The sequence below is a fragment of the Prunus avium genome, chromosome 3 (assembly GCF_965620075.1).
Source record: "Prunus avium chromosome 3, drPruAviu1.hap1.1, whole genome shotgun sequence".
NCBI lineage: Eukaryota > Viridiplantae > Streptophyta > Magnoliopsida > Rosales > Rosaceae > Prunus > Prunus avium.
The window spans coordinates 39,861,674-39,886,280 of record NC_142286.1 but is presented as its reverse complement, the minus strand read 5'-3'; the positions used below and the strand labels follow the sequence as shown (position 1 = coordinate 39,886,280).

At 38.9% G+C, this 24,607-nt stretch overlaps 6 protein-coding genes across 7 annotated transcripts; 4 read left to right on the top strand and 2 right to left on the bottom strand.

Annotated features, from left to right (window-relative positions):
* Positions 1-1,028: 1,028 nt before the first annotated feature.
* On the top strand, positions 1,029-2,831 carry LOC110756024 (pectate lyase-like). The gene is made up of 4 exons (XM_021957397.2): positions 1,029-1,169; positions 1,264-2,004; positions 2,126-2,264; positions 2,432-2,831. Exons 1-4 carry the CDS (start codon positions 1,054-1,056, stop codon positions 2,651-2,653), a joined length of 1,218 nt encoding a protein of 405 aa, XP_021813089.1. The 5' UTR covers positions 1,029-1,053; the 3' UTR covers positions 2,654-2,831.
* A 4,495-nt stretch (positions 2,832-7,326) lies between these two features.
* Positions 7,327-10,068, top strand: LOC110756837 (mitochondrial inner membrane protease ATP23-like). Its single transcript, XM_021958312.2, has 4 exons — positions 7,327-7,951; positions 8,126-8,247; positions 8,588-8,725; positions 8,843-10,068. The coding sequence occupies exons 1-4, from the start codon at positions 7,843-7,845 to the stop codon at positions 8,924-8,926; spliced, it is 453 nt and encodes a 150-aa protein (XP_021814004.2). The 5' UTR covers positions 7,327-7,842; the 3' UTR covers positions 8,927-10,068.
* Positions 10,069-10,570: 502 nt separating this feature from the next.
* LOC110755748 (Ku70-binding family protein) lies at positions 10,571-12,951 on the top strand. Of its 2 annotated transcripts, XM_021957023.2 has the most exons (6): positions 10,571-10,805; positions 10,986-11,107; positions 11,460-11,597; positions 11,715-11,798; positions 12,200-12,347; positions 12,733-12,951. In XM_021957023.2, the coding sequence occupies exons 1-5, from the start codon at positions 10,697-10,699 to the stop codon at positions 12,332-12,334; spliced, it is 588 nt and encodes a 195-aa protein (XP_021812715.1). In that variant the 5' UTR covers positions 10,571-10,696; the 3' UTR covers positions 12,335-12,347; positions 12,733-12,951. The 2 variants fall into 2 exon arrangements, with proteins under 2 accessions (XP_021812715.1, XP_021812707.1); XM_021957015.2 differs by lacking the exon at positions 12,733-12,951 and having other exon boundaries at positions 10,572-10,805; positions 12,200-12,638.
* Positions 12,952-14,988: 2,037 nt separating this feature from the next.
* LOC110755670 (uncharacterized) lies at positions 14,989-15,959 on the bottom strand. Its single transcript, XM_021956909.2, has one exon. The coding sequence runs from the start codon at positions 15,591-15,593 to the stop codon at positions 15,180-15,182; it is 414 nt and encodes a 137-aa protein (XP_021812601.2). The 5' UTR covers positions 15,594-15,959; the 3' UTR covers positions 14,989-15,179.
* A 510-nt stretch (positions 15,960-16,469) lies between these two features.
* GPDHP (NAD-dependent glycerol-3-phosphate dehydrogenase family protein) lies at positions 16,470-19,567 on the top strand. The gene is made up of 11 exons (XM_021957112.2): positions 16,470-16,860; positions 17,215-17,291; positions 17,393-17,465; positions 17,551-17,768; positions 17,861-17,968; positions 18,203-18,266; positions 18,345-18,382; positions 18,469-18,589; positions 18,673-18,727; positions 18,810-18,858; positions 19,124-19,567. The coding sequence occupies exons 1-11, from the start codon at positions 16,533-16,535 to the stop codon at positions 19,274-19,276; spliced, it is 1,284 nt and encodes a 427-aa protein (XP_021812804.1). The 5' UTR covers positions 16,470-16,532; the 3' UTR covers positions 19,277-19,567.
* A 688-nt stretch (positions 19,568-20,255) lies between these two features.
* LOC110756382 (alpha/beta-Hydrolases superfamily protein) lies at positions 20,256-23,677 on the bottom strand. Its single transcript, XM_021957808.2, has 5 exons — positions 22,948-23,677; positions 21,965-22,001; positions 21,643-21,879; positions 21,494-21,541; positions 20,256-20,906 (listed from the first exon to the last, which is right to left on the bottom strand). Exons 1-5 carry the CDS (start codon positions 23,247-23,249, stop codon positions 20,424-20,426), a joined length of 1,107 nt encoding a protein of 368 aa, XP_021813500.1. The 5' UTR covers positions 23,250-23,677; the 3' UTR covers positions 20,256-20,423.
* Between the last annotated feature and the right edge of the window lie 930 nt (positions 23,678-24,607).

Genomic DNA, 24,607 nt, shown 5'->3' with positions numbered 1-24,607 from the left:
CAACGTCATGAAGATAATTATTAGGTAATATTTCATGTGGCTTTTACAGTTTATTTCTCTCACTTTAATTTTCCTCCTCCTCTATTTAGATCTTCTACTGATTATTATGCTTCAATAATAATTAGTAGATTTATAAATTTTCCTTGTCAAAATAATTTATGTCTCAAAAAGCATACTCCTTAACGCTTTGATACTTATGCTTCGCTTTGTCAGAGTAAAAACGTCTCGGCTCTTTGCCTTTTCATTTATAATTTTAATTTTGGTCATGAAAATATTGTTCCGCAGTCAGGGGAAGCAAAGCAAATAAAATAAACCAGTTGAAGGTGGCGATTGGTATAATTTTGTCCACCAGACATGCATTCCGTTTCTCAAAACGAAGTTAGAAAATACGTACGAATTTCTTCCTTTTTAGCGCAAGGAGTCAAAAGTAGCCATCATGATTCATGTGGTAAGTGAGAAGGGAGAAAATATGTTTCCATTAATCCCTGGAATCCTGTTAATGTTAAAATGTGATGGCAAACCCGGCGGTAAAGGAAAAAAACTGAGATTTATTTTAGACAAATAAGATACTCCTTGTACTTGAAGTACCACCACAAATAATATTCATTTGTAGTCAATTTATCCATGCATCATTAACAATAACATCATCAAAACAAATCAATAATCACTTTATTAATCTTTCAATGATGAAGAGAATGAGAGAGAGAGGTAATTAAAAGTGAAGGGGGGGCCCGACAGACTTTATGTTTATGGGGTACGGTGGGGGTGGAAATGTTGAAACATTAAAGTCAACCATTTGACAATTGGAAGGTTTGAAAGTCTAAGATTTATTGTTTAACTGTTTTAAACGAACAGATTGGAGGATAGGAAGAAAGAAAGAGCCTAATCCATGGATGAAGATTAACCTGAAATTACGATATGGCAGGGCCCACTTTTTTATGTTAATTAAATCACGCCATCACTCTCGGCTTTACACGTCCTTATAAACCCCGCTCAATCAACAACGTATCTCAACTCAACCAAGCCCATCTCGCTCTCCCTGCAAGAAACCAAATGGCTGGGCTCTCACTTTTGCTTCTTTTCCTCATCATCACTTGTTTCCTAACTGCAACTTTGGCTTCCTCCTCACAACTTCATGACCCTGAACTGGTAGCACAGGAAGTCCATAGGTAACACATATGTTTTGTTATTTTTCTTTTGCTGCTTATTTTGTTATTTACTTTAATGTTTAATATTTTTGTGTATGTATATACGTACGTATAGGAGCATCAATGCTTCTAGGAGGAACTTGGGCTACTTGTCATGTGGAACTGGCAACCCCATAGACGATTGCTGGAGGTGTGATCCCAACTGGGAACAAAACCGCCAGCGCTTAGCCGACTGCGCCATTGGGTTCGGCAAGGACGCCATCGGAGGAAGAAACGGTCGAATCTACGTAGTCACCGACTCTGGAGACGACGACCCAGTGAACCCTAGACCCGGAACCCTAAGACACGCAGTGATCCAAGACGAGCCATTGTGGATTATATTCAAAAGGGACATGGTGGTTCAACTGAAGCAAGAGCTCGTGATGAACTCGTTCAAGACCATAGACGGTAGAGGAGCGAGCGTCCACATAGCTGGAGGGCCATGCATCACCATCCATTATGCCACCAACATCATCATCCATGGCATCAACATCCATGACTGTAAGCAGGCAGGGAACGGGAACATACGAAACTCGCCGGAGCATTCAGGGTGGTGGACGATATCGGACGGCGATGGGGTGTCCATATTTGGTGGGAAACATATATGGGTGGACCATTGCTCTCTCTCTAATTGCCATGATGGCCTCATTGATGCCATCCATGGATCCACAGCCATCACCATATCCAATAACTACATGACCCATCATGATAAGGTCATGCTTTTGGGGCACAGCGATTCCTATACGCAAGACAAGGGCATGCAGGTCACAGTTGCCTTTAATCATTTTGGAGAAGGCCTTGTCCAAAGAATGCCAAGGTAATAATTCATAAAGATACATACAGATATATTAATTTTCCAAAATTAATGAACTCTTAGGTTTTTTTTATATATGAAAGTAAATTACTTAATAGAGCCTAATAATATATTGCATGTGCAGGTGTAGACATGGATATTTTCATGTGGTGAACAATGACTACACACACTGGGAAATGTATGCAATTGGAGGGAGTGCAGCTCCAACTATCAACAGCCAAGGCAATAGATTTCTGGCGCCTAATACACGTTTCAATAAAGAGGTAATTACTTAGTTAGAATTTAGCATAAGTGCGTTATGTCTTATGTCAGTCGGTCATGCAATGTGCCAACTCTCTTGCACTTAAGTTTGATCCCTCTTTCCATGCATTAGAATAGTTTACAATATTATTTTGTCCCAAATTAATCAATAATTAATTGATGTACGTAGGTGACTAAACATGAGAATGCACCGGAGAGTGAGTGGAGGGGTTGGAACTGGAGGTCAGAGGGGGATATGATGTTGAACGGGGCATATTTCAGGCAGTCAGGAGCAGGAGCATCTTCAAGCTACGCCAGGGCTTCAAGCCTTAGTGCAAGGCCTTCTTCTCTGGTGGGCTCCATCACAACTACTGCCGGTGCCCTTATCTGCAGGAAGGGATCCCGCTGCTAATTATCAATTAATTAAGAAATTATGTAGTAATTAATGAAAAACAAGGAGTTTGCAACCTCTGCTTTGAGCTTAATTAATCAAAATTCAGCAACCAGAAGTGTTGACTACTTTTAAACTATAACTGTTTCACTCTGCTTGGGTTAGTTTTGCGCATGCGCTGTCTCCTACCTACCAAATACCTTAATTACCATGCTTTGCAATTTGCATGTACAAAAGCAAAAGAATTACCCCAAGAAAAGAAATAAAAAAACAATTTGCATGCAGAAATACATTATTAATTAAATTGTAGCAACCTTTTCCCCGTCAATTAAGCAAAGAAAAGAGTGATCTTGTACGTGCTGGGGCCTGTTGGGGTCGGTCGGTCCATAACCATAAATAATGTTCTGGTCTACAAGCGCGGAGTGGATTCACACACACACTCTCTGCGTACCTTCCAGAAACAATTATTTATTTATTTGTTTATGTCATAGCTGATCATAGTTGGTTGACTTACTTTACTATTGATTGGTCAAATATTCTTCCATAAACCCTTCGTTTGTTTGTGATGCATGCAGCACGTAATTCAATTCGTACGTAGACAAAATATTTATATATGCATGCATGCATTCTCAAAGACAAACTAATAAAACCTAACAGAAAATCTAAATTAGGATTCTAATTCTTTTCGGTTTTCTGAAAGAATAATGCTACTCATATCACATTTGTATACCACATTCACATACCACCTTTTGTGGTAGATGAGGTTGACAATCATATCAATTAAAATTAATTTAATATTTTGTTTTCTCTATAATTTATTGACACTTTTTAATTAATACGACTGTCTAATTCATCTGTCACGTAAGGTGGTATGAGAATATGGTATACAAATATAATAAGAGTAGCATTACTCTTTCTGAAAATATTAGAGTAATCAATTACCCATGAAATGCCAAACACGGGGGTACGTTACGTAATGTATTTAACTAGCTAACGATAATTAAGTTGAATGCCCTTTAATTATTGAGTTGAACAAATGAATGAATACAAGTTACAAGAGTGAGGAGGGTGAATGAGTGAAACGGACAAAACATGGATTGATTCGATGTTACAGAGAATAAATCACTAGTCATGAAAGATGATAATGATCAGAAGAAGTAGCGTCTCGACCGAATAACATCGAATTAAGTTTTAAAAATAGAAAGTGCATCATGCAGTGAGAGGGGTAACTAACTTAGAAGGCAAGCAAGGTGGCAGCTGCCAGTAGGGCAACACCACCAGCAGAGACAGTAGAGAAGAAGGCCGGGGCTGCGGCGGCGCTTTTAGAGGAAGAGTCCGATGGAGCTGGTGTGTCAGCAGTGATAACATCGGAGGGAGCCTCAGCACTGTCCGTGGACGGGGCAGGGGGAGACGCTGAGGCCGAGTCACTGGGGGCTGGTGCCGTGGAGGTGTCGTCGTCAGAAGATGGAGATGAGCTGCTGTCTTTGTCTTTATTGCCTGAAGATGATGACTTGGGAGATGAAGCCGGGGTGCTGCTGCTGCTGCTGCTGTCGCTATCTTTGTCGCCTGAAGACGATGACTTGGGTGAGCTGGCATGAGAGCCTGAAGACCCAGAAGAGCCCGAAGAGCCTGATGGGGAGGACTTAGGCGATGGTGAAGATGAGCTGCTGCCGCTGTCTTTGTTACCTGAAGATGATGATGAGCTGCCAGAAGAGGAAGACTTGGGTGATGGTGATGAAGAAGAAGAACCGCCCGAAGAGCTGCTGGGAGATGGTGATGATGATGACTTGTCCTTGTCCTTACTATCTGACGATGATGACTTGGGGGCTGATGCTGATGGGGTCGGGGCTGATGATGATTTGTCCTTCTTGTCCTTGTCCTTGTTATCTGATGATGAGGAGGATGAGGTCGGGGCATCAGATGATGATGATGAGGAGGAGGAGGAGGAGGAGGATGATGGAGAGGAGGATGGTGACGACGACGATGATGAACTGCTGTCGCCGCCTTTGCTTCCTGAGTCTTTGTCTTCTTTCTTAGATGGTGAAGGTGTAGGACTGCTGCCTGAGTCTGCGGCTGCAACCCCCACAATGGCAAATAATACCAAAGCAAGGACTACCAATTCACGACGTGCCATTTTCCTTCTTCTTTCTTATTCTCCTCACTTCTCACTTCTTATTCTTTTGTTTTATGGTTATATAAGCTTAGCTCTGTGTTTTGTTTTGGCTACTTTTAGTTTATGATGAATGTGTGGTTAATTGCAATAGTTACCCTCTAAATATAAATGTATATTTATAGAGAAAAAACGCATGCGCAACTATAATTAATGGATGTGGATCATAATTAAGATGGTGAAGGGAATGAGATTTGTAGGACTTAGCGTGGAAGGGAGATAGCCTAGGGAATCTGTGGAGGGAAACATAGCGGTGTTAGTCTTTTCTGTTGGTTTTGAGAGGGGAGAGAGCCCAGAAAATTGTGATTATTGGCTGGCCGGGCTTAGCGGGTCATGGTTCGATTATCACTTGGTGTGCGGGTTTCTTGGTGCAGGAAGGACAAGGATCTTCATTCTTCATCACACTTGCGTTAACTTACTACAATGGCTTTTGTTAGAACATCTATTATTAGAAACAAAGAAAGAAACCAAGGACCTTCCCTTGCCATTCATTTGGGTTAGCCTCTTTATGATGTTCTTTGTCTCTTGAATTATAGGCCAAATAATTACGAAATAGAACGATGAAAATCCAAATTTAGCCCATAGCCTATATTTTAGTGAGTTAATATAAACCTCGTGGACAACACTCTTAGCTCCAAAATAAGAACACTGCTTGTCTCTTTACATGTAAGGAGTTATTTGGAGTTATTCCTCTTACATACCAATACAAATATGCAAAAGTAAGTCATTAAAATTACAAATAGAAATCTGACAAAAAATATTACAAATAGAAAAAATTATGCACATATGCGAAGTATGATTTATCTGCAAAGAGAAATGGCTACTTAAGGACTCAAGTAATTTCCCCAAAATGAAGTGTGATAGTTAATGAAGACGCAATATGGGATTGGGAAAAGCAGGATGTGGTGCATGTCTCAGTTCCTATGAGTTTTGAGGAAAATCCTAGAACCACTGAAGAAGAGGAAGAAGTCACAGCTTCACCTTCACTAGAATCTCAAGTTGAAAGTGGCTTTGGTTCAACTGAGATGATTTCAGGTTCAACTAGTGCTGGCTCACAAAGTGTATCACCAAGTTCTACTCTTGTAAAGCTCAGAGATATAGCTGAGATTTATGCTAGATGCAATATAAGCATCAATGAGCTATGAAGAAGCTTTAAAAGATAAAGCTTGGCAGCAAGCAATGGAAGTTGAACTGGAGATGCTTGACAAAAATGAGACATGGAATTGGTTAATAGACCAATGGAAAAGCCAATAATTGGGGTTAAATGGGTTTATAAAACCAAGTTGAACCTTGATGGCTCAATACAGAAACACAAAGCTAGGTTAGTGGTCAAGGGCTATATACAAAAGTCTGGGATTGACTTTAATGAAACATTCTCATGTGGCCATATTAGACACCATTAGGACTCTTATAGCATTGGCAACTCAAAAGGGAAGGAAGTTGTACCAATTGGTTGTCAAATCGGCCTTCCTGAATGGTGTGCTTAAGGAGGAAGTGTATGTGGACCAGCCTGATGGTTTTGTGATTAAACATTTTGAAGACAAGGTGTACACGTTAAAGAAGACTTTGTATGGCCTAAAACAGGCACCAAGGGCCTGGTATGAGGAAATAAATTCATATATCATTGGCTGTGGAGATGTCAGGAGCACTAGTGAATCAACTCTCTATTGCAAGACCAAGGAAAACTCTGGAATATTGATTGTATCAATTTATGTTGATGATATAGTGTATACAGGAAGTAGTGAAGAATTGATTGCAGACTTTAAGTCTGAGATGATGAGAAAGTATGAAATGACTGACTTGGGTCTTTTATATCATTTTCTTGAAATGGTTGTGATTCAAACTGAAAAGAGTATTTTCATAAGTCAAAAGAAATATGCATAGACACTGTTGAACAAGTTTGGCTTAAAGCAATGCAAGTCTGGCTTAAAGTAATGCATGTTTGTCAATACTCCTTTGGTGTCAAGTGAGAAACTATGCAAAGATAGTGATAGTGATCCTGCATATGAGAATGAATATAGGCAGATTATGGGAAGTTTGTTGTACCTAACAGCCGCAAGGCCAGATATCATGTTTGTAGCTAGCTTACTAGCTAGATTTATGCATTGTCCCGCCAAGAAACATTATGGAATAGCTAAGAGGGTCTTGATGCACATACAAGGAACAATCAACTATGGCATTGAGTATCAGAAAGGAAAAGAAGCTGCGTTAATAGGGTATTGTGATAGTGACTGTAGTGGAGTCAAGATGACATGAAAAGCACTTCTGGTTATGCTTTCTCTTTTGGCAGTGGTGTATTTTCTTGGGCATCAGTCAAATAACATAGTGTTGCACTCTCTACAGCTGAAGCTGAGTATGTCAGTGCAAGTGAAGTCACTACTCAAGCCATATGGTTAAGATTTGTGCTGGAGGATTTTGGAGAATTGCATACAGAAGCAACACCACTGATGATTGACAACACTTCTGCCATTGCAATCACCAAAAATCATGTGTTTCATCAAAAGACAAAACACATCAATCGTAGGTATCATTTCATTCGTGAAACTTTGCAAAAAGGAGTTATAGATTTGAGATATTGCAAAGTCTGAGGAGCAAGTAGCTGATATATGCACAAAAGCACTACCAAAGGATCGATTAAACTATTTGAGAGAATTGCTAGGAGTTAAACCAGTAAACAATTTTAAAGGGAATGTTGAAATAGGACTCATATGTCTTAGATTTGTGATAAGTGTCAAGCTCACATTGCTGACTCAGTTATAAGGCTGGATTTCATTCTCCTCCTTGAAAGAGAATGGTTTTGTTGGAATGAAAGACGTGTGAGTGCACTGCAATTATCTGTGCTCAATAACAAACTCTCTCTCTCTCCTCAACGATTCTATCTTTTGTATTCCTCTCCTTCCCTCAACTAAGCTCTGCTATAGAAATCTCAACAAAAATGAGATCTGAACGTTTGTAAAAACCCGAACCGGCTATTGACCCGAGAATCAGCTGCTGGTGCTCTTCTGCCAGTGTCACAGAGATTTATTAAGCTCAAAAAGCCATGGCTGATAAACCTGCCCCGGAACCCAGATCCTCAACCTTCTCCTCCGCCGTCAACGGTAGCAAAACCCTGGAGGAATGCCAAGACATGATTCAACGAAGCTTCCGGAGTACTCTTCTACTTTCCTTTTCACCTTTTTATTTTCTGTTTTTAACAACTCATTTCATAAAAATGGGATTAAGGGTTTAGGGTTTAGAGGTTCACGGCATCCGGGGTTTCTCTTTGGTTTTCGTTTGTTTTCTTCCTAATTCTCTGACACCAAAAACGTTGTTTTCTGCAACAGTTCCAATGGTGAAATTTCTGTTGAAGCATTTGGAGCAAGCTGGATGTGGGATTGGGAACAGGTTCATCAAGGCCGTTCATTGCGACAAGCAGATTGCTGGCGATTATGCCCGCGGCAAAGGGGTACAACAATACAATTACGTTTTCTCTTCATTTCTATTTGTTTAAGCGAAAGCTTTGATTTTTACAGATGTGAGAAACTTCATTTCGTAATTGAAAATTTAGCAAATACAGTAGAATCTGTATAGTACTAGTTGCAGTGAACGTTGAACTTTAAAATTTTAAATCTTGGAAAATATCAAAATTGCTAGATTGAGTAGTCATTCAAGTATCTCTATCAATTGATTGGTCATTTGTGAAGCTCTTTTAATGGTCTATTCTTTCCGCATAGTAAATATTTGCAGGAAGAGCTTGTTATGAAACTAATTTCTTTTTCTGTTCTGTATGTCTTCATGTGTACAAGATACGGGTATGTGGTAATCACATGAACATTCAAGATGAAGTCGACCAAATGGTGATACGTGGGCTAATTCATGCTTTTGACAATTGTCGTGCTGCAAACTTGAACTGGGCTAATTGTGCACATTATGCTTGTATGGAGGTGTGCATCAATATATAGCAACTGAATATTTTTCTTGTATCAGTTGTAGTGTAATTCTTCATACCTCAATTTAATCTTTTACTTTTTAAACATTCACACTTTGTTTTTCTGGAACAGATTCGTGCTGGCCATCTAAGCGGTGATTGCCACTATAAACGGGAATTGCTGAGGGGTTTTGTAAAGATTCGAGGTCATGAATAAGTGAGTTATTCAGCTTTATTTGCAATAAGAACTTAAGAGAAACAGTGCCATTCCCTGATTTTTTGTTAGTTGTGTAAGATATATTTTAATTGGAAGTTCATTTTATTCGAGAAATTTCCTCAAATTTTCTATTTAAGATGAATGTATGAGGAAAAACCTTTTTTTTTTTTTTTTTCAGATGTCATACCAAACCAATGACTAATGTTGTTTTTAGCAGAAACTGATTTCATATGAGCCTGGTCTTCAATCAGATCCCACAGCCTTCTCTCTCTCTCTCTCTCTTCCTTTCCTCCTCCCCCAAATTCCATCCGATTCCACTAGCCACTACCCTAATTCCAACTCACGAAGCCATCAACACCCACCTTTAATTTCAAAAACTCAACATGATTGTTTTGTTTTCACCAATTGAAGCAATACACATTTGTTATTTTAAATACCCATTTGACTTGGCCATTGATAGGCTAAGAGACAGAGAGAAAAACATTCTGATCATGTTTTGGGGTTCTATATGAGCTTTCCTTTACTCCCATTGACCATTCAGAGAAAAAGTGAGGGGGGTTTGGAGTGGTTGAGCTGGGGGATGGGGAGGTGGGTATGAGTGGGAGAGGAAAGGGTTGCATCCTTTGGAGGAGGAGGAGGAGGAGGCGACAATATTAAGTGAAAATACAGTTGGGTTGAGAGAGAGAGAGAGAGTGGGGCTGAGCTGGAGTCGCTGGGTGTGGGGCGGTTGGCCTAGGGAGAAGCGTCGTGTAGAGGATGAGAATGAGAAAAAAAAAGAGATTTTCTATTTAAACCCCGCACTTCTCTTTGTTCACCTCAATACTTAAATCATTAAGCTGTAAGTTTTATTATTGTGTAAAAAGACAAAAAAGGTCATCCAACTTAATAATTAACCCTAGTATATCCATACACACACCCCACCACTCTTCATATTAAGTTTTAGAAAAAATACCAACTCCTCTACATCTTATTGCCAGATTACTCTTCTCTTTTAAAAACATAGAAAATTGATGAACCTATCTCTTTAAATATGTGTGGGAGTTTATGGAAAGGCTGTTGATTATCAACTCAACAATACCAAAGTGTTGGAATTGCAGTTACAGTTCTTGGAGAGAGGTAAAGTTGTTCTCTTTCTCTATAAAGTATTAAATTTCGGGTTTGGGTTCTATCTGTTTGTGTTTTTTTTTTGTACTGGGAACAAAGAAAATTGTGGGGTTTAAATAGAAAATCTCTTTTATTATTATTATTATTTTTCAATTTGGGGTGTATTTAAGGGTAGTTTGGGAAGATGGTGAGGTTTTCTTAGAAATTGTGAAAATTTAAATTAAAAAATGGAGTGAACTTAGAACATAGGGTGAACTAAGAGAAGTATGGGATTTAAATAGAAAATTTCAAAAAAAAACTAGAAGGGAAGGAGGGGGGGGCGCTGGGTCTGTCTGTTGGTGGGGTAGGGTTTTTTCCTTGGTTCTGTTTTTTCTTTTTTTAAAAAAAATAAATAAATAATTTTAATGATTTAACAAAAAATTAGATGAAATGTTGAGAATTAAACGGGGGAAAAATGATCCAAAAAAAAGTTCATATCTTTAATTTTCTATAAAACAGAATAAGAGATAAATCTAAAGTTATATACAAGTTTAAAAGACAAATCAATAAACCCTGTTAAAAATGAGATCAGAACTTTTCTAAAAACCCGAACCGGCTATTGACCCGAGATTCATCTGCTGGTGCTCTTCTGCCAGTGCCACAGAGATTTATTAAGCTCAAAAAGCCATGGCTGATGAACCCGCCCCGGAACCCGGATCCTCAAGCTTCTCCTCCGCCGTCAACGGCGGCAAAACCCTGGAGGAATGCCAAGACATGATTCAACGAAGCCTCCGGAGTACTCTTCTACTTTCCTTTTCACCTTTTTATTTTCTGTTTTTAACAACTCATTTTCATACAAATCTAATTGGGATTAAGGTTTAGGGTTTAGAGGTTCACGGCATCTGGGGTTTCTCTTTGGTTTTCGTTTGTTTTCTTCCTAATTCTCTGACACCAAACACGTTGTTTTCTGCAACAGTTCCAATGGTGAAATTTCTGTTGAAGCATTTGGAGCAAGCCGGATGTGGGATTGGGGACAGGTTCATCAAGGCCGTTCATTGCGACAAGCAGATTGCTGGCGGTTATGCCCGCGGCGAAGGGGTACAACTATACAATTACGATTTCTCTTCATTTCTATTTGTTTAAGCGAAAGCTTTGATTTTTACAGATGTGAGAAACTTCATTTCGTAATTGAAAATTTAGCAAATGCAGTAGAATCTGTATAGTACTAGTTGCAGTGAGCATTGAATTTTAAAATTTTAAATCTTGGAAAGTATCTAAATTGCTAGATTGAGTAGCATGTCTTCTGGTCATGCAAGTATCTCTATCAATTGATTGGTCATTTGTGAAGCTCTTTTAATGGTCTGTTCTTTCCGCATAGTAAATATTTGCAGGAAGAGCTTGTTATGAAACTAATTTCTTTTTCTGTTCTGTATGTCTTCATGTGTACTAGATACTGGTATGTGGTAATCACATGAACATTCAAGATGAAGTCAACCAAGTGGTGATACATGAGCTAATTCATGCTTTTGACGATTGTCGTGCTGCAAACTTGAACTGGGCTAATTGTGCACATCATGCTTGCAGTGAGGTGTGCATCAATATATAGCAACTGAATATTTTTCTTGTATCAGGTGTAGTGTAATTCTTCATACCTCAATTTAATCTTTTACTTTTTAAACATTCACACTTTGTTTTTCTGGAACAGATTCGTGCTGGCCATCTAAGCGGTGATTGCCACTATAAACGGGAATTGCTGAGGGGTTTTGTAAAGATTCGAGGTCATGAACAAGTGAGTTATTCAGCTTTATTTACATAAGAACTTAAGATATACTCTTCGGGCTACATTCTTTGCATACAATGTGAGGTGCTCTCTTACCTTAAATTGATATGGAAAGACGAAAGACGAAAGCCGAAAGGCTTCAGTTGTATAGGAAAGGGGGATAGGGCCTTTTTCATATACTGCAAAGTTCTGTTTTATACTAGATCTGGAGTCTTTGCTTTTTTCTTTTTCTTTTTTATATATAATGTCCCACTTTCAAGTTTTAAACCAGGTTTTAAATGAATCCGAATCACGGTTTCAATTGGTTGAACTAGAATGGGGAGGGGATGGATTTTTTCTCTCTTTCATATTTTCCTTGGACAAATATACGGTAGTTGATGTTCATTGCATTCCCATTTTGACATTTGAAGGATTGTGTGAGACGAAGAGTCATGAAATCAGTCATTGCTAATCCTTATTGCTCAGAAGCAGCTGCAAAGGATGCCATGGAAGCTGTTTGGGATGTTTGCTACAATGATACACAGCCCTTTGACAGAGCTCCATAAGTTACGGTGATAGGTACCAAACCAGCTGCCACTTCAAGTTTTTATTATTTGGCATTGTGGGAGCCTCTGGCCTGTGAAGAGAAACAGTGCCATTCCCTGATTTTTTGTTAGTTGCATAAGATATATTTCAATTTGAAGTTCATTTTATTCGAGAAATTTCCTCAAATTTTCTATTTAAGATGAATGTATGAGGAAAAACCTTTCTTTTTCAGATGTCATACCAATTGTACACCAATGACTAATGTTGTTTTTTGTGTTTACATTCCAAAATAATAAGATTTTCTGTCGTTTGTTTTACCTTCAATTTGATGAATTATTTATTGGTTGGATAATCAACTGGCATGATGGCCATTGGAGTGTGCATAGGTGCATAGACTTTTTTTTTTTTTTTTTTGCAGAAACTGATTTCATCCATCCTGCTCTTCAACAATTTGCTAAAGAACTCAGCCAGTCAATTTCAAATAAACAAATCAGCAATGATGTATGGGCAAGCAACCTGATCCCGATGATCTTAGAAGACAGCTTCAAGCAGAAAAATACAAAGATGTTTTCATTAAAAATGATCACTACTGTTTTGCAACACTTCGTTAATCATTTTTTTGGCTCCTTCAACATTTTGTGTTTTCCATGTGTGAGGTAGGTCAACAAAACGACCATCATGTTTATTGGTGTTACTACTAACTAGATGAGCCCGGGTCTTCAATCAGATCCCATAATGTTAAAGGCTATTACTGATTTACAAACTTCAGGATCATAGACCACGTGGTGATGATCACAAGGATATCCTTTTTTCTTTTCGTGAATTTTGATTCTAATGACTTTTAGCGCCAGCAGCAGCCTTGGCGGGCTTCTTGGGGCCGGAGGATGGACCAGAGGGAGAGGGTGAAGCCTTGGGGGGTGGAGTGGTGGGCTTCTTGGGGCCGGAGGATGGACCAGAGGCAGAGGGTGAAGCCTTGGGGGGTTGAGTGGTGGGCTTCTTGGGGCCGGAGGAAGTTGGTGAACTGGCTGGTGCGGCTTTGGGTGATGGTGATGGTGCAGTCTTAGGTGAGGCAGATGGGGAGGAAGCCGAAGACTTGGGGGATGATGCTGGTGCGGAGGATGTGGACTTAGCCTTATCTGAGGAGGCTGGACCTTTGGCTGGTGATGATGATGGCGACTTAGATTTGGCTGATGGCGCTGGTGCATTGGCTGGTGCCTTTGCAGCAACCCCAGAAATAATGGCAACAAAGATGAGAGTAAGGACGATCACTTGATTTGCCATCTTGTGTTTGTTTTGTGATGTTTATTTTTGATAGGTAGGTTTAGTGTTAGATATAAGTAAAAGGGGGAAGCAAGAGGAGTGTGTGTGTGGAAGAAGGTGGTGAAGGAATGGATATTTATAAAGGCTTGGGGAGGTGAATGAGTGGGAGGGAGATAAAGTAGGAAAATTGTGTGTTGTTTGCAGCAGAAGAAGGATTTCGTGAAAAATGCTTTTATTAGAAGTAGTACCTCTATTATTAGAAAGAAAAGAAAAAGCAAGGGCCTTCCGTTTTTGGTTCTTGCGAATTGGGAGATGATGGTGCAGCAGCAGCAGCACAACACTTTGAAACTTTCTTTCAGAAGAGAGCTGTTGTGTCTCGAGCGAGCTCCACCATCATCATGATGGACGCGCATTAATTATGAACATTTGAATTTCTAATCAACCATTTGGATTGGCTTCAAAGTAGTCAATCATGATAATATCCCAAAACAGATATCAAAATGTCCCTGCTTCATCCGGAAACCAAAACATCAAGTATTTATGCTGTGTCTGGTGGTAATTTCTGGTTTCCGTATAGTCCGACTAATTTCACTGATATATCATGCATGTCCTGGATGTTGCTTTTGGGTGCGTGCGTCCAGTAATTGAATTAGTAGCAAACTAATTAATGGTGAGGGTCGTGAGATTTTTTGTTTTAAAACCAGTGTGCTATATGAGTGGTCAATCACAATCCAAATACATGATTACACACACACACACACACTAATATTTCTCAAATTCAAATATCCTTTCCTTTTTTATTCGTTTGTTAAGGTAGAGGAAGAAATTCAAAACATTATGAGTAATGCTACTCTTACTACATTCTCATACCACCTTATGTGACAAATGAAGTGGAGAACCACAACATGTCATGATAATCATGTCAGATGAAGTGGACAGCTACATTCGTAAATCACATTTTAATTAAGCATGACATGATTCTCCAGTACCACTGATAATTTATTAGTTTAGTAGTTTCAATGTTGAAAAATACCCAAAGTTCGAATATTTGTTAAGCATGCTTTTTTGGATGGGTTATTGCCTTCGTTTTTTGTTTTTTGTTTTTACATGGCAAAGTTTTTATTATTATTTATACATATGTGAAATTGAAAAGAGGGAAAATCGAATACTAGACTTCGTGTGTAAGGATAAATATTTTAAACGGCGACTTGAATTACACCAATATATAACTTAACATGTGAATTTATGGAACATTTTAAGCTGCCAAGTTTCGTTCCCATTTTGGCAGTGAAAGCCAGAGAGCTATCGCAAATTAACAATTTCAAATAATTGTTGGATTCGTAATATAATCAACTTAAAATTAGTAGTGATCAAATAATGAAGATACAAAAACAAAAACAAAAGAATATCCATGTGAAGAAGAATATAACATATGTATAGTATAGCATAGCAAGGTTGCCCCAATAGATCATCTTCGGTATATTATTATTTTGTGGTCTAAGAGAGGTACCATTAATAAATAAATCTATGCATGGGAACTCTATTAAATTAAATATAAACAAAATGTAGCTTGATGAATGAATAAATTAATTAGAGGTAAACTCCTCAATTCTTGATGAGCCTAGAGAAATCATCGATGGGATAATCCTCCTCAGCTGATGAAGGGTCTACTGGTCCCTCAGCTGTGATAATGCCTTCTGGGGCAGCTGCCGCATCAGCTTCGGTGGCCTGGATTCCGGGGGCAGCTGCCTCGATGTCGCCGCCTGCAGGGGAAGGAGCAGGTGGCGAAGATATATCGCTCACAGGGGTTGGGGCTGAGGCAGGGGAGGCAGCGGCAGCATCAGAGGCGCCGGGAGAAGGAGCTGATGATGATGATGATGATGATGAGGTGGCAGCGTCAGGCGACGAGGCTGGTGCATCGGCCGGTGAGGGTGAGGGAGGGGAGGTGCTTGGTTCTTGTGATAAAACCCCAGAAATGGCAACAAAGATGAGAGCAAGGACAATCAGTTGGCGTGCCATATTTGCTTCTTGTCTTATCAAAGTGTACGCAGTCAAGTTATAATAAGGTGGACGTGGGTGGTGGGAGGGAGAGTAGGGATATATGTAGTTTGGTAGGATGGGATGGGGAGAGAGCAGAGATGGGTTTTCTTGGCTCTCCGGTGTTAGCGCATGGTTCTTCTAAGATCATTTATCATAATTAGAACTACTAGTCTATTATTAGAAAGAAAACAAGGACCTTGGGATTTGGAATGGGTTTGATTAGGTGGGGATTAAGTAATAGATTATGGGCCTCCATATCTCCATCTCCATCTCCATGGTGGTCTCATCGGCACAACCTCTGGTTAGCCCAAACAACCAGACAAAGATAAATATATAGGACGGCTGTTACCCTAGAAATTCAAAATCCTGCCCACCACATTTATCCTCTTCATAACTCAACTATCAAGAATTCTATAGTGAGGTAAGGCCCCTTAGATGAGGTATTTAACTACAAATCTCTTGCGAACATAATAATATATCATTTTATATGCGTTTACAAGAAGAGTGGAACCTAAAATCTACCGTTCGCTCCATCTTATTCCCTTTGGAAATTTTCATTTATTAAACCTTTTAGTTATTAGTAGATATTACGTAGGGTAAGGGTATTGATACCAAAATCAAATGGGTCCACTACATTGACCAATGGCACCAATATAAACCATATATTCTTATCTTGAAGTATTAATATTGTCTTTATTAAGTCTAGATAAAAAAATAAATTAAAAAAAATACAGAATTTAGCTAGAATTACATGACTAAAATATCAAATTAAAATCAATATTTATATGAGTTTTAAAAAAAAAAAATTATTTGGGCAGGAGAGATAAAACACACATAAATATATATAGTGTCAAAGTGTCAATCATAGAGGAGATCGCCAGATTTAACTGGAAACACATCGTTTGTGACGAAACGTGTATGGCATCTCCGCCCCGACGATTGTCTTCTCTCTTATATTCTCTCCTGCCCTCCTCTCTCGCTCCTATTCCTCTCTTCCACGCATTACCCATTTACCCTTTGCTTCTTTCTTCCGTATTCTCTCCCTCTCTCTCTCGTTCTCTCTCTTCATCCATGGCTCCAGAACTTCAACAAGACGGAGAAACTCTGCCCCAGAATAACAACACTTACGCTAGTGACCATGAAGCTCTTCACAAAACCAAAGTCACCGTTGTGGGTAGTGGCAACTGGGGCAGTGTGGCTGCCAAACTCATTGCCTCTAATACCCTCAGGCTCTCTTCTTTCCATGGTATATCTTTCATTTATTATTTGTTTTCGACATTTCCATTTTCTTTTTTGCATGCAATGCAATGCAATGCAAGTCTGGATTTTTATTTATGCCACCAGTCAGAATTTTGGTTTATCCGCTATTCTTGAATTCTACGTTTGGATTTGGTTGCTGTTGAGAAACTGAATAGAGCCTGATTTTGGAACAGGGTCTGATTTCTTAAAGAATGTCAAGTTAATTGCATTTCCCTGTTTGATTCTGGGCTTTTGTGGTCTTGGCTGTTCAATGAATGAAGATTCTGATTTTCCAATACATGTTCAGTTGATTTACTTCCATTTTCAATTCGAGTTTTGTTTTTTCTCCAATGAAATTCAGATGAAGTGAGAATGTGGGTATTTGAGGAAACGTTACCGAGTGGTGAGAAGCTCACAGATGCCATCAACCGAAACAATGTAAAAATCAATGACCTTTCATACATTCATTCATTCCTCTCCTCTTATATGTGATGAACCAATTCTCCCCATTTAATCTTCCTATCCATTTTCTTCAATAGGAAAATGTGAAATATCTGCCCGGCATAAAGCTGGGGAAAAATGTTGTTGCAGACCCAGACCTTGATAATGCAGGTACTCAATTTCGATGTTTCTAAACTTGTGTAATTTGTTGGGTACTTGGAGCAAATTTTTGTAATTCAAGTGGGGGATTTTGCAGTGAATGGTGCAAACATGTTGGTGTTTGTCACTCCACATCAATTTATGGAGGGTATATGCAAGAGACTTGTAGGGAAGATAAAAGGGGATGTGGAAGCTATCTCCCTCATCAAAGGAATGGAGGTCAAGATGGAGGGCCCGTGCATGATCTCTACACTCATCTCAGAGCAGTTGGGCATTAATTGTTGTGTTCTAATGGGAGCAAACATAGCTAATGAGGTAATTTGGCCCGACTTTTCAATCTATTTTATAGCTTTCTTGTGCCAGATGATCAAATCTAGTTTATCTGAAATTAGAGACTGTTTGTGTAGATTGCTTTGGAGAAATTTAGTGAAGCCACAGTTGGATACAGAGAAAACAGAGCGATTGCAGAGAAATGGGTTCATTTGTTTAGTACTCCCTACTTCATAGTCACACCTGTGAGTACATCAAATACATTGTTACAAATCAATGTCATAATAAAGTACTCTTACTATCATGAAACTTGGCATGGGCGGGAACTACTTTAACATCCACTCAATGTAGTAAGCATTTGATCGCATGTAAGCACTGAAAGCTTTTGATGCATCATAAAATTGGATTTTGTGATTTATATCCACTAAATATTGAAGGTTTGCTCCGTTCACACTTTTTGGGTCGTATGAAATTTATAGGTCCAAGACGTGGAAGGAGTAGAACTATGTGGGACCCTGAAAAATGTTGTGGCCATAGCAGCAGGTTTGTAGTACGAATGTCTCTTTCCCTTCTCAAGTTTGAATGAGCAATTAATAGAGGGTTTAATCACTAATGGAACAGGTTTTGTGGATGGATTGGAGATGGGAAATAACACAAAGGTAAGTTCAAACATTTCTGTATAGTTTGAACCCATGTCTCATCTGCCTTTTCTATTTCATTTTGACTGCTTCTTTTGAATGACCAGGCTGCAATTATGAGAATTGGTCTAAGAGAGATGAAGGCATTTTCCAAGATGTTGTTTTCATCTGTCAAGGACAGCACCTTCTTTGAAAGCTGTGGTGTTGCTGATCTCATCACAACATGCTGTAAGGAAGCAGGAGGATTTCTTCCTTCTATTTATTTTATTTTTCTTTCTTAAGTTTCTGTCTTACCTCAGTGTGTATGGCAGTGGGTGGAAGAAACAGGAAAGTTGCTGAAGCTTTTGCAAGGAGTGGAGGGAAAAGGTAAAAGCTTTAAAGCTCCAGCAGATAAACCTTGTAAAAGTAAGAAGTATTTAACTATCACCCTTATGTTTGTTGTCTGCAGATCGTTTGATGAGCTCGAAGCAGAAATGCTGCAGGGTCAAAAATTACAGGTTTATATTAAACATTATAAACAGATAACTGAACTGTGTTATTACTCAGATTTGTACATTGATTACATATGCACAAGAAGTTGTGATGGTTTTCAAACATATCTTTGTTATTTCTAACTTGTTAATAGTATCTGGAAGAAACTTAAGAGGATTTGTATTTTGAGTCCACATACATATCTATAGCTTGATCTTGTGCAGATGCAGCCTGAAGCTATCTGTTTATATAACTCTCATTATTTAACAGTTATTTTTTCCTTTTCTGAAGGGTGTGTCAACAGCAAAAGAGGTTTATGAAGTTTTAAGCCACCGTGGGTGGCTAGAGTTTTTCCCACTGTTTGCAACAGTTCATGAGATCTGCATTGGCTCCCTTCCTCCGTCAGCCATAGTTGAGCACTCTGAGCGCAAACCTGAACTCTAGCTGGCTCTCTCCGATAAATGGCAGTTTATTCAATTAAGCTCGTTTGCACGAAAGCGAGGACTAGGTGAAACTTGGAATGTTGGTTCACACAGAAGTCAGCACTTTGCAACAATAGATGGTTGCAGGAACAAAATACATAACCTGCTCAGAAGCTATTTTCACTGACAGCAATGAAATTAGAATGTGTAATCAAATTGTAGTCATGTTTCATGCAGAATGTGTAATCAACACCAAGTTGTAAACTGCTTTAGGGAATATACGAGTAATACAATAAAGAACTAGAATGAACCATTTCTGGTGTCACAATTTGAGAATGAGAGATTGAAATATTGATTGAAAGCTGATGGAGTTGAAAACGCAACGAGAGGACTTTTGAGTTTCAGTCCAGCTTATTGGCGGGCTTGGACCGAGTTTACAACCTAAAGTATTAAACATCGGAAATTGCTCCAAATGGTCAATTGTCGTTTCCAAATCCAAACTAGTTTGCATCCTCCCTGAGTTTATCAGCCATCACGTTTGTAAAGCCTAGTGGAGATGCGATGTAAAATTGGCTAGCACCGTTTGTGATTTTAAAAAAAAAAAACAATCGGGCCTTTGTTATTGGTATTCCAAAAAATAACGGTGCTAAAAAAAAGACAGTCGGGCCTTTGTTATGGGTATTCCAAAAAGGTTATCATGTACTCTGCACTCCAAAAAAGTTAGTAGAGAGCACAATGATAATAGCGATCGCTACTCAATGTCAATGGCATCAACTCCTGGCCTAAGGAGAATAGAAGATATCATCACAGTATGGAGCGTAGTTTGTCATCTGCGACGTTTATGCCAATGCCTTTTTCAATTTGTAGTTTGTTTGTAGGTATAGTTTATGTCAATACATTACAATTGAGTAAGGTTTTCACTTTCCACTCTTTTGTAATTCTGTTCCCTTCTGGTGAGAACCCAAGAGAGTGGATTGCATTCACATGAAAGAAGAAAACCATAATAAACCCAAACCCTTTCTCATTTCATGCAATAGTAGTTATACAACTGCCACAAATACAAATTACACAGCAAGAATACCATAAATTAGAAGAAAGAAAGACCCAAATAATTTTCCCACAACACCAAACCCAGGCTTTGAATTTTGCATATGGTTTTATAACAACGTTTACCCAGTTCGTATTCTATCCAACCGATCAACACTCTTCCGTGCTCTGTCCAGTTGGTGGTCAATACTTTTTCTGGACTTTTCATGGCAGTCCACGCTTCTCCGAGACCTTTCCATATGATCAAAAGATACTCTTAATTTTTCTAGTTTATCAGCACTAATGAATTGATTTTTCAGCTTTTCAGGCCTATCAGTGCTCTTCCTTGGTTTCTCTCTTCGATCTGTGCTCTTCCTTGAAACTTCGTAAACATCAGTACTCTTCCGAGGCTGCTCAAATTGGTCTGTGCTTCGCCTAGAATTGTACCTTTGGGAAGGAGACTTCTCAACAGTTGATATGAACTTCTTGAGATGCCTGATATACTCAGGATACAGCTCTAAATCACAGTGGTTCCCTCCTTTAAGCCATAGTGGTTCATACTTCTCTTTACACAGTTCCCACAGTTGCTTCCCATGAGAGCAATCAACTACTTCGTCCGCAGTTCCCTACAAAAAGATATAATGACGAACAAATGTGAAGATTTACGAATTAAACAAGGACGATTGTCATCTCACCCTAGATAACCCTTCAACATGGCATTCCAGATGCGTGAGGATCAAAGAAATCCCTTATTCAACAGCAGCAATACTCTCTTTCGTAAAATTCCATTATTGAGCTAAGAAATTTGTAGCCTAGGAAATAAACCGTTAAGAACTGCAGTGTTTCTATTCTCCGATCCGATGCATCAACAAAAAAACTGTTGACAATTTGTTATCTGGCATGCAAACAAATTACTCTCCCAATAAACAGTAAAATTTCATCTCATCACGTCAACCTATAGAGATCTAAAGCAAATCAGAAGAATAAATTATCCTGCTGGATTATAAAATTGGCCATGTATTTGACCATCCAAAGAACAAATAATCTAAACCCTATATGGTATGGAACTTACAAAGCATGCGAAAGAAGCAAAACAAAAAAAAGTCATTCTTATGCCAGTCTTTCATGCCTCATACATCTATAAACCTAATATGGGCATACATTAATTATATAAGCAAATACAAAGTAGAAAAATCTGGAGTCGCATACTTACATGAATGATGAGAACAGGACAATTGACCAGTGGAATTTTATCAATATTCTGCGCACAAATGACACCATAAAGCATACAATTAGATCAAGGTCATAAACTCGCCAACCAACCATAAGATAGAATAACCAAAATGAAAGGAGTTGTCTTACCTTATAAATGTCAAACCAGTATGTACGCTTTACAGGATACATGACCCTTAAACCAGATAGTATGGGACTATGCAGGACAACAGCTCTTAACTGAGGCAGCCGAGCAGCAAGATCCAATGTGGGGCCACTTCCAACAGATTGTCCATAGAGAATGATATCTTCCTGCTTAGTACCATAGCTTTCTTCAAGACACTTATATGCAGCTTCAATATCTGCATATGTATTCTGCTCACTTGCCTGGAACAGAGAAAATACGGCCTTACACGATGCGTTGTGCTCAACAACTAGTTAATACAAAAAGATAACTGTTCAAATAACAGACCTTTCCAGATGATTGCCCATACCCTGAATAGTCATACCTGCAAAACATTGCAGATATATATAAGGATTTTACCACCATTCTATTTTATTACTCAGACTTGTAATTGTAACAAAGCGAATACTCTTAATTATAATGACACATAACAGATAAATGATAAATCACATAATGAAGAATTTATTTCTAAAAATCAAGGATGGCATAACTTGTCGAAAACAAAATTTAGAAGAAAGCCGGAACTTATGGATGTGGTGATTGCTGGTATTAGACACTGGCATGGAAAGGCATCATGCAGCGTGAAGACTACACAATCAATTATGCACTTTAGGCACAAAGCTACACCAAACTGCATCCTCACAGTATGAAAGGTGCTAGCAGTTACACTATCATCTCAAACTGGACTGTTCACTCTAAGCACGCAAAGGGGCTGGATAATTCAATCAATAGATCACAGAAATGGTAGATCAATGGACCGAACCACAGCATCATAACTAATTTCGATTTCATGAAATTAACGGGTATATCTAAGCATAAAAACCCCAGCTACATCGCACTTTATCCATAACTAAAAATCAAACCTTTATTTTAGAAGGATTCTACTAGAAGTCTCAAGAAAACTACTCCAAAATGCCTTTCAAGCTATTTTACCATAATTCCAGCTCACCACTTACAATACATCCACTGTATAGCAAATCAATACGAAGAAACATTCAAATTACCACAAAATACCAGCAAAGTACAGCTGATCACTGGACTAATAAAACCCAGATGCCAAGAATAGTAAGCGAGTGACAAAAACGAACAAAAAGCTCCGAATTTAGAAAAACCCAGATGCCAACACTGACAAGTAAGTGAGAACAAAGAGCAAAAAGCTCGAAATCTGGAAGCCAATATTCCAAAAGTGGCAGAGAAAATAGTAGAAAGTATCAAAGAAAGAGGTAAACTTGGAAGAGAGAGAGAGTAGTAGAAGTAGCAAAACAGAGTACCCCATGAGATTGACGCGCAAGTGGATGCTCAATTCGATGAACAGCTCGTACATCTGGCCCAGATCGGCGGCGTTGCCATGAGAGTAAAGCAGAGTCGAAGTGGCCAAGGGGTGGCGAATGTAGATGGCCACTATCTCAGTGCCACGCCGAGTCGGCAATTTGAGAACCTCGACGTTTTCTCGGTGAGGGAATGGGCTGAGAAGCAAGAGACCAGTGTGGTCGTCTGTGATGAGCTTGTAGGATGGTGGGTTCGGTGGGAAAAAGGCGAACTTGGCCGCCATGGACGAGGTCACCCCACCCATCACTCTCTCTCTCTCTCTCTGAATTGCACTCTCAGTCTCTCTCTCTCTCTCTCTCTCTCTCTCTCTCTCTCTCTCTCACTGTAATGGGGAAAAAGAATATTAATTTTGATTGGATTTTTATGTGGGAATTAAGCTCAGATCGACATTCCTTGCTGCTTTTTCCTTTTCTCCAGAAGATTAGACTTTATTCTTTTACGGCAAAAGAAAAAGAGAGACTCAATCAGAGAGAAGAGAAGTTGTTCTTGTCATCGTGGCTATTATAAATATATTATATGAGCTACTTCGAATGTATGTATATCATATATGTCTCCGTGTGCAGTTGAGAGAGAGATGGAGCATAAAGAACTAGAGATAGAGAGAGAGAGAGAGAGAGAGAGAGAATGTGTCTACTTAGCAGAAAAGAGGCAAAGAAAAAAAAGAAAAAAGAGAGGAGAGAGAGGATTCATTGTGTTTTACAGTTTAATTGGTTTGAGATAGCAAAACAGTGTTATCCTTATCTCTCCGTGATTTACATGTTTTTCTCGGGATGATAGGGTGAAAGCCTCACAGTCAGAGTGAGTCACACAGAGGGGATGGACCATGGGACCTCCTCCTCCTTTGCATGCATCATTTGTAGGGTCAGGGGAAATTGACAGAAGTAGAAGTGCAGTTTGCAAAACCACTAACCACTAACCCCCCATGCACCCATGTGGATAAAGTTGCTTGTCGTTTCAATTTTTCACCATGAGCCGTTCCTGCCAATTCAACCAAAAAAAAAAAAACGAATGATTAAAGTTGATGATAAAAGATAAACCAATGTGAAAACCAATTAACATGCCCAAAAATCAGAACTAAAGCAAAGCCCACACATGAGGTTGGCGCAATAGTGCTTAGGATTCCAGGGAGAGGTAGCTTTCCCCAGCTAAGAGAGAATAAAAATACATAAAAAGAGAGCTTGATAATTTGGAAAGATCAGAATGAAAGTCCAACTTTGCTCTGGCTGAATCACATTATGAATTTGGGTGGGGATGTTGGATGATGCAAAATTTATGTCGACGAACAGTGCTCTAAAAAAACAAAGTTAGCTCTCTCAGTTAATCAGACTCTCTTAATAACACGCAGGATTCTTTAATGATAACCATATATGAAATGGACCCTTTGATGTAGCTAACTACTCTGGTGTCCTGAATTTGGGTTTTAATGAAGATTATGTTAGTTTTCTTGGTGATAGACTTGAGAAACTTGAAGAGAAATGAAGGAAAGAATTGAAAAACACAGTTGAGTAGAATACTGTTTTCACTTTTTCCCTTTCTTCCTTTTTAGGTGATACAGCAAACCCAAAAAGATTTCAAAAATTGTGAAAGGGTCTCTTCAGCTAT